This window comes from Rhamphochromis sp. 'chilingali' (genome assembly GCF_963969265.1).
Source record: "Rhamphochromis sp. 'chilingali' genome assembly, chromosome: 19".
NCBI classification, from domain to species: Eukaryota; Metazoa; Chordata; class Actinopteri; order Cichliformes; family Cichlidae; genus Rhamphochromis; species Rhamphochromis sp. 'chilingali'.
The window spans coordinates 22,697,500-22,710,745 of NC_137946.1; the positions used below are offsets into that span (position 1 = coordinate 22,697,500).

Consider the following 13,246-nt stretch of genomic DNA (forward strand, 5'->3'; position numbering starts at 1 on the left):
TCCAAGCCGGGGCTCGAACCGGCAACCTTCCAAACCATAGCACTGAAAAGGTCAGCCAAATACTTATTCATTAAGACCTATATAGAAACAAAAAAATTCTGTATGACAATCACTTTCCGTCATGTACGAATTATTAAAAACACCAAACAAACAAACAAACCCCCCCCCAAAACAGTAACGTCCTTGCCCTAAACCTCTATGACAGAGGCATTTACTTTCAGGAGGTGCAGAATGTGAAGTAATTATCTTTTTCCCCCAATTGCATTTCTTTTCTGTTTATGTATTCATTTATTCATTTCAGTTGAAGGAGAAAAACAAATCTCAGATCCTGATACCTGGCCAAGCAATCTACGGAGTGAGAAGCTGAAGCAAACACGAGCAAGCAGAGAGAGAGAGAGAGCTAATAGAAATCTCAGGAGATGTGGGTCCCTGATATGGCCATTGCTTAAGAATTTAGGCCCTGAAGAATTGGACGTGACACAACTTGGATGTGTGCGAGAAAGATTCCTCCTTTTCTTCTCCATGAACCAAAGTCTTCATCATCTCAATGTGGAGGATGTTAACTTCAATGAGAAATAGAGATTTAGTTTAGAAATGCCTTAAATTTATAATCATGTACTCCAGGCACAGTGTTAATCTTATTGTTTTCTTGTGGTAACACAATACATTGTTGAGGCTGATAATGTCATTGTTGGCGAATGACAAAATCCATTTACTTTATGTATAACTCCACTACTTGTATGCTTAAAATGTGACTCTGAGAGTTTGCAACTTGACTGTTCTGATTTATTCAGTTTTGTTTCTCTGCAGTCACAATAGATGGTAGCCACTGAGGGCCATTCTAAATGATTGCCTGAGACATTTATCAAGTTCCACTTATATTACCAAAAATGGAAGCTGGTTTCTTAACAGCAACATGATATGTGCCCTTTAAGGGTATTTAGCAATGATGATGTCTGAGATTGATTGTTTTGATTTAAGAAAGTTAATAATCATTTTCCTCATTTGCCTTTTTTTCAGGCAACACTACAAACAATTAATGGACAGACTGTTAAATGCACCTCCAAATGAAGTTTCTAGGGAAGCTAGCAGACAAAGAAGGATGCATTGGCTTTGTACTTGTGACAATTACCGTGCAGAAAATGCTTTTATTAAATCCCAATACGTGCCTTAAACCGTGATTAAGTAAAAACACTGCATGTGCAATGGATGCTTAAACTTTAAGCACAATTCATCCAGTGCCTAAGACTGAATGGAACTTGTCCAAATGTCCATCATTTCCTCGCCTAACAACCCCATTTTTAATCTGTGCTTATGAGTGGAAGGTGACACAAACAGAGAGCGGGAAGAAGATGAGAACTATGCAGAGAGACACAGAGAGAGGGAAAAATTGTTCTTCTTTCTGCTCTCTTGCCAGGGAGAAGCAGCTTTATTACATAACAGCCTGAGGACTTGGCAGCTCACATGCTTTTAAGGAAGAAGCGCACGTTCCCCTGCACCTGAAGTCTCATGGCACGGTGGGAGAAGACGAGGATGAGGTGGAGGCTTGTGAGCAGAGGCAGCGAGAGCAGAGAGGGAATATTCAGGAGAAAACATGCTGAAGAACATAGCTGTTCTTGCCAGATAGTCACAAGCAAATAATATTACTTCACATGCACAGGTGATGCCTGCAGCTTTATGAACACGAGTTATTAGACACTCTTGGAATGAAAACAGGTTACAGTGACAGGATGCTTATTTTGAGAAAGATCTTTTTTATCATGTTTTTATCATTTTTATCATATCATATCAAAAGCAGTGGTTTTGTTTGTATGCTAACACTTGCTAGTTAGCAATAAACACAATAAAAGGCCTCAAAATCTATCTATCTATCTATCTATCTATCTATCTATCTATCTATCTATCTATCTAGCTATCTAGCTATCTAGCTATCTATCGCCATTTTTTCTAATATAAACTGCTGAAACTACTGCAAAAAATATGTATTTTTGATATTAGCAAAATGGATCAGGCTTAAAATGTCCTAAGAGCTGTGATCGGGGCTGAGACTCAGAAGACAGCTGCTGCGTAACAAATGATTTAAGCTGAAAACTGTGACTCTGTGCGTAACAGCTCAGCTGTCCGAGGTCTCCTGACCGATCCTGTCTGTGGTGCAACTAATTGAATAAATGAGGTGTGTTATGAGTTATTCTGCCCGTGGGAGAGTTACACTCACTTTATATGGTTGGAACAAATCTTCATAGCTTGTGATATCCTGCCGCATTTAGTCATCTAAGAGCAAGTCTTCTTTGGATCTTGTAAATCCAGATGAAGTCCAAACAGTAAACTGCCAACATAAACAAAAATCACCTGTGCACCAATCCCTTTAGGTGAGGTCCCACCTTCTATCCCTCTGCCCCCTTGTCCACATAAAGCTAACGTAACCCTTCTTTCCCACAGGTATCATCTAAATGGCATTTAGCTCAAAAATTGAATCATTCAGATTTCTTCACATGCCCGATACCAGATGCCAGTTATCATACACAGTCTATTTATTTCTATATCTTATTAATTATGATCAGGAGAATGTTTCTTATGATTAATTAAACACTCAAAAACAAGGTCTAACTTTTAAAATCTATCATAGCCTTGGTCAGGTAGCACATAGCACAGAGACAGAAGTATAGCCATGACATTAGTTTGTTTTCTTTTTATTTAAAGACTAATGCAGAGAATCAGATTTTACAGGGCCATATCATAACCAAAAGAAACAAAACATTTACAGAAGATTCACCAGTTCATCTACATCCACCAGAACCTTTTGTCAGTATCATTGAACTGCCAGCATGAACTGTATGTAGGTTTGTGAGCTTGTGTGCGTTTTGTGTTTGTTCTTTGATGTCCATATGTATACAGTGTCATTCTTATCTCTTCTACCCTAGTCAACTTTTGTGCTTTAGAAAATTTTTTTTTTTTACATTTCAGTGAAAATCAGAACATATTTTGTTTGATAAAAATACAAGAAAAACTCCAGTAGGTATCTAGGAATAACCAAAGACTCAATGTTGAACAGCAAGTGCTGCTGAGAACTGCATCGAACAATGAAATCAATGACTGATGTGCCTACCGATGTGATATTTACATGTATGCTCTGCCTATGAGTGTAAGGGTAAAGGTTGGAAGCTCATGATTGCACTGTGCCTCATATATCACATTCTCTCTGGAGCATTACCTAGACAGACCACGCTCAAAAATATTTGGAAATGATCCTTTGTTTCATTCTGCTTGGAGTAGAACTCGGGGCTTTACAAACTTGAAACAAAACTCACTGTTGCTTCCTGTAATATCACTGAGCTTTGGAAAGCAAAAGATAAACAAAATGATCTATTTAGTAAAGTAACATTTTCACCCGCCTCCATTTTTAGAATGACAAATAAGCTCAAGAACTTAACAGAAATGTTATTAACAAGGTTACGGTTTTGCTCCTGGTTTTCCAGTTCAATCACTTTATTGCATGTCTCTGGAGAAAAAGTGCAATCAACAATGAAAGCCATTTTCCCTTCAACCACTGACAAATCCAAAGCGCTAACAAAAGAGATAATCCACTGTTTTCTTTGATGTCACCCTGTATAGCCATGGTTAGAGAAAAAAAAGAAGAAAAAATGCTAATGGGTGCACAGCTGATATAAAAGCTAAGCTTTTTTCCTTTTTTTGTAGTAATAGCTTGTAAATCTGAAGCACAATGGTCAGGGAAAGAAGGTCAGTGATGTGGTTGAAAGCTGTCCTTGCATAGCACGAAGCTGACTACATAAATGTAATGTTATTGTTCTAAATGTGCAAAATGCATAACAATAGGTTGATAATACAAACAATATTCATCATCATCTTAGCTAATATCTTCATTGATAGAATCAAATACTATATGCATTAAGTATTTTACATATGTATATATATATATATATAGATTTTCTTTATGATATTAAACATACATACAATAGTTTAGAATTCAAATATCTTTATACAACTCTTCACCCTGAACTTTGCAGTTCCATGACCCTCAGCTTGTAGGTTAAGTGGCTGTGAACAGTAGACTGCTTGCATATGCTTGTAAAGATGTCTGCTATAAGGGGATAGATTCCATATTGGTTATGATGATAATGCAAATAATGACAATAGCAACAGCAACCAATCTCTTTTTGATTCCCTCTGGTAGTGGCATGATCTTTTCACCTTAGTGCACAAGCACACAGAGAATTCTGCACAGTTCTAATTTGCCCTTTGGCCTGTTTAGTGCCCTGTAAAATATATTCAGCAAAAGACATTGAATCAGTAATATGACGCAATGCACCAGCACTCTTGATTCTTCATCAAACACAGTTTGAGTGCGAGCCAAAGGGTTTAGAACCCAGCATGGACACACAATGCGATGCCTGTTTTCTTTAACAAAATCTAAATAGAATAAATTTCTAAGTACAGCATACAGATGAAACTACAAGTAGAGAGGGGTCAGTGTAAAGCTACAATGGATATCAACTCCAGACTGAGTGTCAGGTTCAGGTCCTAAGAAAAGCCCTTGCTAATTAATATTGCTACATTAACATAATTTAAATTGGACTGTTCAGAAACCTTAACATGCCACGTCAGAGAAGGAGCATTTCCCTAAAGAGTGTGTGTTTTTTAAAGAAATGAAGGTAGCAAGCAATTTTCAATACAAAAACAAAAGCATTCTTTTCACACTGGCGTTAATTTCTGTTGGTTTTTCTCGGAAGAGGGATTGACATCATGCTACAAAAATAGATTCATCTTTGTCACTATCGTAGAACTACAAGACAATTCCTCTGTGTGAAACACAGCGCTGGCTAAAGTAAGCTTACAATGCCACTTCACCTAAATGTCTCCTTTCTCTTTTGTCCCTTTCTGTCTCTGTCCCTGTCTCTCGCTGTTGCACACCGACAAGCAGCAACAAATGAGTCCTAACGGGCATGTGATACTGAAGGCAGTGTAGCTGGTACTTTCTGAGTGTTATGTCTCAATATTTAACTGAATGGGGATGGGGGTGAATATGGTAAAAATGGTCAGGGGACACAGTGGGATGGAAAATACAGATGTGCCGTCAATCGCCAAAGTAACAGCCTTCACAGCTTCAACTCTGAAAATGGAAAAGGCACTTCTCCCTCTCAATGTGCCCCTGCCCCTTTTTTTCAATTGATGCTAACAGAACTTTCCTACCAATGGTGTTTCTGACAAAGGAGGCCCCACCATAAGTAGTCAAAAGCCCCAAAAAACAAAAACAAATATACATAGGTAATGAGTGTTTTATTTCTAAATCTAATGCACTCCATGATTTGTGATATATATTTTTTTACATTCTTTTTCGTAACTAGCCAGTGTCAGTTTACCACTGATTTTGTTGTTGATGTTGTTGCCGTCAATGTGTACACAAGCACACAGTTTAATATTTTAATCCAATGTAAAAGCAGCTTTGAATGGAACATTAACTTGGTGAAAAACAGTCACTTAAGCATGAATTAGACCAGTATATACTCTTTTTTTGTAGAAAGTATCATAAAGAGGAAACAAAGACAAATTAATCCAAAAAATTCTTTTCTCTCCATGTGTACAATTACCCTTTAGTTACACTTTGCAAAGCCTAAACATAATACTGACATCTGTAACACCTGATATTTACAATGCTGTGAAAATAACTTACTATATTTTTTTCAATGTTGATCACAACCATGATTGAATCTTTGTATCTTTTGATCTCTAAATAAATGGTGTGTCCACTGAGACATGTTTTATTGCTATTGCAGAAATCCTAACATATTATGGAGAATGGTATAATTAGGCTCATAAAACATCTACAAACAATGGAAGATATTTGGAAAGAGACTGACTGTAGCATTTTGCTGCTGATGTCAAATAAACCAAGCCAACAGTCAATGATGAGTTGTATTTTGAATAAATAAATACAAATTATAAGATGTCCTGTCCATGCATATACACAAATGCCCACTGTATCTGTGATTCCATGTTTAAATGAAGTAGAATCAAATAAAAGGTAACAAATAAATCAACAAAAACATGCCTCTCAACAAGTTTGGGCTATGTGCAGTTGTAGAATAGCATTCTCTTGGCTATATATTTAAAGTAGCATTTTCCTAGTAGCATCATCCCAGACCTGAACAACACTCTTTCAAAAGTTTGTATTGTTTTCATTTTTTTTTCCTATATTTTGTTTTTTCAAAATCTTCAAAATTTTGTTCAACATAGAAGCAATGCAACAACTGGGAATTGGAAACCAGCATGGACACCATGTTGTCTGAAAATAAACACTGTTTATAGGAATAAGAAAATGAAATAATTACAGGTATAGTTTAAAAGGAATGAAAAACTTGATTAGTGTGGATTGGCCCCCTGCAATTTGGGCTTCTTATTCAAGTAGGTCGCCCAGTAGACCAAGTTAAAGGTTCCAAAGAGCAGAGGGAAGGCTATTCTGGCGATCCTGTCTATCTTGCTCACACTGTTAAAGGTCTTCTTGGCCTCTGGAGGCTTGGGCTTTGGCTCCTCCTTAGGCTCAGTTGGGGGTGGTGGGGCGCTTTTAGCGATAGTAGCCAATCCAGGGTCCCTGGCAATATTGGGGGCGAAGGCTGTAGCAGTGGCAGCTGGGTAGGCCGTAGTGTTGTTCTTCTTAAGGAGAGATTCCTTCTTTTTCTTTTGCTGATTTGTTTGTCGGAGAAAGGCAAAAGGATAAAGAGTTCATTTTTTGTGAGATGCAATACTGCGCACACTGCTATTGTATCCTTTCCCAAACTACCACTATTCACTGTTGCATGCAAAACCCTGGTGAATCAAACTGGGTTTAAATAGGTATTTAATTGGGAAATATTAATTGCTCTCATTGGCATATATCCAAATGAAAGCTTTAATGTCAGAAATATAACATCTTTATAATCAGCATTGGGCCTTTTTAAAAACACCCGGAGACTGCAGAGTATGTTGTTGCTAACTGCAGCACAGAGACAAGTAGAGCAGAAAAGCACAAGCTGAACACTAAACTATTAATGTTCATGTCATGTTACTCAAATTGCATTTTCTATTAGATGACAATAATTAAATGTTCCCTGCTTGATGCAGTTCCATCAGCAGTTAAGTGATATGCTGGTGCAAAAAAATAATAATAAAATAAACACTTTAATGTTCATATTTTGCTTGTTTGGGTTTTTAAAAAACATTAGAGGACGGTAACATGGTAAGGTTTTCCTATGTACTGATACCAGTGGTAATGCTTTTAAAAAAATGTTTTTATTATAATAAAAGCACACTTTAAATAAGTAAGACCATTTTTAAAAAGGGGTCAAATACCTTCTCTGGCACCACACTTTTTCCATCCCAAGCGTAACCCCTCTTGGTGAAGTAGTTGACTGTTGCAAACTCAATGAGGGCTGAGAAAACAAAGGCATAGCAGACAGCAATGAACCAATCCATAGCTGTGGCATAGGCCACTTTAGGGAGAGAGTTCCTGGCACTGATACTCAGTGTGGTCATGGTCAGGACAGTTGTCACTCCTGCAGACAGACACAGAGAGAATATAGACATCAAATCTCATGTTGTTGATCATTATCATAAATCGATGAAAACAAAAAGTGTGCACATTTTATCAACATTGTATAATGAGATGCTTTGTTCATGAAGCATTTTGATGTTATAACTTTATTCAAATAAGAACAAATAAACATTTTAATTATAATAAAGAGTAGCAGAAGTAACATGAACATGTTTTTTTCAAGCTGCTACAATAGCTTTTCAAGCTGCTTAAATACATGTGTTAATTTAAAATGCCCCACACTAAAAAGTGTCCCAGTGTTTCAGCTACTGAAAATCAAATTGCTAGTCTACACCCTGAACAAATGAAAGCTGCGAAGAGAATAGATGGAGAAGAAGAGGAACTGGAGCACAGCATTTCAAGCAGTGAGAGGCATATCACACAAGCAGTTACTGCAGATGTTAACAAACTAAATAACATTAACCCAAGCAGCAAATAATCCACCAATTTGGTCTGGAATATCATGCAGAACAGCTGGAGTGTGAAAGAAGACCCTCTCCGATACAGAGAGATCTTTATGTAAATATATGTGCATATACTAATCCTTTGTAAGCTTAAAAAAAAATCAACTTTCTGTAAATTGTTATGCCATACAGGGATAAGTAATCATCAGTAATATCAGTCATGCAAACAGTTTTCATCAATATAGAGTAGACAGGCATCTATATAACGTTTTCCAATCATATTAAGCACTTAACGTGTTTCTACAGTACAAATGGCCTGTATTTTCATGTGTGAATGGGTAAACAAGCCATGTTTACCCATTCACACACAGTTTCATAAAGCATTTTATTCTGTGCAGTTTAAGCACTTTTTATCTCACACACACACACACACACACACACACACACACACACACACACACACACACACACACACACACACACACACACACACACACAAGCCTGTTCAGCTATCTTAGTGAAGACCTTCATTGACATAATGGTTTCCCTAGCCCAGGGGTCGGCAACCTGCGGCTCCGGAGCCGCATGAGGCTCTTTAGTCCTTGAAGTGCAGCTCCGCGTGGTTTGGGAAAAGTATTTAGCTGAAGTGTATTTTATTTATGTTAGTTCTTTTTTTAACTAGTAGTTCTAAATTGGAAGATTATTGTGATATTGAAATATAAAAATAAAATTATATTCTATTATTTTTTCATCGCTCAAAATAAGCGTCACACCCGCAGAAACGCCGTGCATTTATCGAGACTTTCACCCCCAGGTAGGCCAATTATGGATCTTCAGATCCACATTATATCAGCAGCTGTTCTCCTCCGTGAACTATGTTAAAAACAAACACCGCTCACGCCTCACAGATGACAGCTTACAGTCCTGCGTAAACATGAAAGTTACTTCGTACAGCCCCGAATTGCAGACGCTGTGCGCAGAGGTTCAGGAGCAGAAGTCCCATTGTAAACATATCACGGCAGACCCGACAATGTTTGCATGAACACGCTTTTCACACACGGTTGCTGTACGCATACAGCCGGCTGTAGCTTTTCAGCTCACAGCCCGACACATACAGTGGGGCAAAAAAGTATTTAGTCAGCCACCGATTGTGCAAGTTCCCCCACTTAAAATGATGACAGAGGTCAGTAATTTGCACCAGAGGTACACTTCAACTGTGAGAGACAGAATGTGAAAAAAAATCCATGAATCCACATGGTAGGATTTGTACAGAATTTATTCGTAAATCAGGGTGGAAAATAAGTATTTGGTCACCTCAAACAAGGAAAATCTCTGGCTCTCACAGACCTGTAACGTCTTCTGTAAGAAGCTTTTCTGTCCCCCACTCGTTACCTGTATGAATGGCACCTGTTTGAACTCATCATCTGTATAAAAGACACCTGTCCACAGCCTCAAACAGTCAGACTCCAAACTCCGCCATGGCCAAGACCAAAGAGCTTTCGAAGGACACCAGGAAAAGTATTGTAGACCTGCACCAGACTGGGAAGAGTGAATCTACAATAGGCAAGCAGCTTGGTGTGAAAAAATCAACTGTGGGAGCAATCATCAGAAAATGGAAGACATACAAGTCCACTGATAATCTCCCTCGATCTGGGGCTCCACGCAAGATCTCATCCCGTGGGGTCAAAATGATCATGAGAACGGTGAGCAAAGATCCCAGAACCACACGGGGGGACCTGGTGAATGACCTGCAGAGAGCTGGGACCAAAGTAACAAAGGTCACCATCAGTAACACACTACAACGGCAGGGAATCAAATCCCGCAGTGCCAGACGTGTTCCGCTGCTGAAGCCAGTGCATGTCCAGGCCCGTCTGAAGTTTGCCAGAGAGCACATGGATGATACAGCAGAGGATTGGGAGAATGTCATGTGGTCAGATGAAACCAAAGTAGAACTTTTTGGTATAAACTCAACTCGTCGTGTTTGGAGGAAGAAGAATACTGAGTTGCATCCCAAGAACACCATACCTACTGTGAAGCATGGGGGTGGAAACATCATGCTATGGGGCTGTTTTTCTGCCAAGGGGACAGGACGACTGATCCGTGTTAAGGACAGAATGAATGGGGCCATGTATCGTGAGATTTTGAGCCAAAACCTCCTTCCATCAGTGAGAACTTTGAAGATGAAACGAGGCTGGGTCTTCCAACATGACAATGATCCAAAACACACCGCCCGGGCAACAAAGGAGTGGCTCCGTAAGAAGCATTTGAAAGTCCTGGAGTGGCCTAGCCAGTCTCCAGACCTCAACCCCATAGAAAATCTGTGGCGGGAGTTGAAAGTCCGTGTTGCTCGGCGACAGCCCCAAAACATCACTGCTCTCGAGAAGATCTGCATGGAGGAATGGGCCAAAATACCAGCTACTGTGTGTGCAAACCTGGTAAAGTAAACGTTTGACCTCTGTTATTGCCAACAAAGGTTATGTTACAAAGTATTGAGTTGTATTTTTGTTATTGACCAAATACTTATTTTCCACCCTGATTTACGAATAAATTCTTTACAAATCCTACCATGTGGATTCATGGATTTTTTTTTCACATTCTGTCTCTCACAGTTGAAGTGTACCTCTGGTGCAAATTACTGACCTATGTCATCATTTTAGGTGGGGGAACTTGCACAATCGGTGGCTGACTAAATACTTTTTTGCCCCACTGTACCAACACAACAGCATAGATAGCACAGGCGTGATTGCGGGTGCCGCTCAGGTGCGTCCTCCTCCCCTGCAGCGGCGCAGCAGACCATGCCCCGCCACACACATTAACCAGGTAAAATACATATTTAGGCAGAATTAGAATTAGGAATTAGGCGATATAAGGGTGGCGGCTCACAACAGTTTTTGCTTGCTACATGGATCATTTTAGTTCATCTGGGTGTCTTTCCTTTTGTTATATTTCTTTAAGAGTTCAAATGTGTTAATTACATAAATAAAATGTAATTTTCTCTGTAGCACTTCATGGATTTCATAAGCAACACACCTTAGTTGTTCACACAAAGCATAAAAGTAGAAAACAATATATACAGTGTTATCTTTATTTTAGATGTCAAAAAGTATTTGCGGCTCCCAGTGTTTTCTTTTGCGTGGAAACCGGGTCCAAATGGCTCTTTGGGTGTTAAAGGTTGCTGACCCCTACCCTAGCCCCATACCATAACCATTAAAAATGAATGCCTAACCCTAACCCTTACCCTAAACCTAACCACAACCTAATTGTAACCCTGACACTAAAACCACATTTTGAGCCTCAAAAAGGCCATCAAACTTGTGAGGACTGGTGAGTGTGTCCTCACAAGTGACTGTTGGTTCTCACAAGTATAGTAGAATGCAGATTTCGGTCCTCACAAAGATAGCTAGACAGGAACAGACACACACACTCCTCAACAAGATCTTTTACAAATCGGTTAAAGAGTAAAGACTAGCTGCCATCAAAAAATAAAACACTACTACACTTCACATTATATCACAGTCACATACTGTATGCAAATAGAGAATCTATATTAAAACAAAAACAATCTCAATCAGCTAACCTAAAAAAAGATGTCCAACTAGTTTCAAATGATTAATACTGAGTTAAACATCTTTCTAAAACAAGCTTATAAAGCTGACTAAAACTATCATTTACCGTAATCCAATTATATACTGCACACTGCTCTTATTCATGTGTCCACCATCTCCAAGAAGCAAAAGCAGCTGTACTGAGATTAAAAGTTACGGTTTCCCTTTATAATTCTGAATTCTTTTTTTTTTTTGCTTCCTCCTCATTCGTGGTGAAGTGTTAAGTGATGATTCACAGACTCCCTGTCCTCCCACTCTCTTTTCACAAGCCTTTACCATTGCTGACTGGGTGCTGTGACATGGACCATAAAGAATGATTATTATGTTATCATTACTCATAGCCAAATAAACGACTGGTCCTCAGCCATGAGCAAACAATGCACCTTAAATGGGTTTGCTGCATCTGCATACTAGGAACACAACGTGCATGGTCATACATTTTTTGTGCTTATTATGTCTCTAAGGGGAATAACAACTAAGTAGGTCAAAGTTATTTATTGTGAAGTCATTTATTGTTGAAATGTACTGCTTCTCGTGGATGGCATAATTGCACTTGGCATAAGCACAAGCTGAACAAACAAACAAAAACAAACAAAAACAAAAACAAATGACAGCTTCAGATGAAAACGGCTATATTCAATTCCTGTTTGGTATAAGGATAAAACACAACCACCCACACAAGTGATGCTCACAGATGAAGAGTGGCTACATGAAGACTAAATGCTGCTACAGTTAGATACATGCTATGAAAACGAGGGCTAGAAAAGCACATTTTATGCCTTGTTAAGAGTATTAATGCAGATATTTAGGAATCTATGTGTGACCATGTTCTGCACTGTACCAGATGCTAAGCAGGCTATGCACTGAATGATGGCTAAGGGAATGCACGGCAAATGGTGCTGTGAAGACCAAATTTTCCATTGGCTCTGGCTGCTCAGAATTTCTTCTCCACTGACCTCCCTCACCATGTGTGCCACAACTGCATTACATTAATATTTGCCTTCACTCTCCCATAGTTTGTTTTGTCCTTGTCTCTCTATGCTCTCGTTTTTTCTTTTCACTTTGCCTTTACCCTCCAACTGGTCGCAGCAGATGGCTGCCCCTCCCCGAACTTCGTTCTGCGGGAGGTTTCTTCATGTTAGAAAGGAGTTCATCCTTCCTCCTGTCAACAAGTGCTTGCTCAAAGGGGATTGTCTTTACTTTAGAACAACATGTGTGCTGAGGGCTGTTGTCTTGCTTCTCTCTGTTAATGCTTTTTGCAGATGTGGTCTATTTTCTTTTAGAATTTGCTGGTAAAATTCAACATGCTTTAGTCCATGAATGGTGATAAATCTTTGTGGCTAAACAAAACCCTTTTCATTTAAACCAGCAAGTTTTATTTTGGTCTCATCAATCGGTTTTACTTTCTTTAGGAAACTGCAGATGGGCAGCACTTTTCATTTTTGGAGGACTGTGGCTTTGTCATTGTGCTCTTTTGATGGTGGGGTGATAAACATTAGTCACTGTGAAAGAAACCTTTAGTTGCTTAGAAGCTACCCTGGGTTCCTTTGTGCCATCCCAAACTTTTGTCTACTTTGCTTTTGTAGGAAACTTTGTTAGTTGACCTTTCCTGAGATAGAAAACAATGCTCTTAAATGTCCTCGATTTATACA

General features: G+C 38.9%; 1 protein-coding gene across 4 annotated transcripts in view; it reads right to left on the bottom strand.

The window, feature by feature from the left end:
* Nucleotides 1–2,674: 2,674 nt before the first annotated feature.
* gabra1 (gamma-aminobutyric acid type A receptor subunit alpha1) overlaps nucleotides 2,675–13,246 on the bottom strand; it is a 38,869-nt gene continuing 28,297 nt past the window's right edge. For all 4 annotated transcript variants that reach the window (XM_080866453.1, XM_080866451.1, XM_080866452.1 and 1 more), the window contains 2 exons: nucleotides 7,345–7,547; nucleotides 2,675–6,699 (listed from right to left, as the gene is read on the bottom strand). In XM_080866453.1, the coding sequence (XP_080722579.1) occupies nucleotides 6,379–6,699; nucleotides 7,345–7,547 (524 nt within the window). In that variant the 3' untranslated portion in view covers nucleotides 2,675–6,378. The remainder of the gene's footprint in view (nucleotides 6,700–7,344; nucleotides 7,548–13,246) is intronic.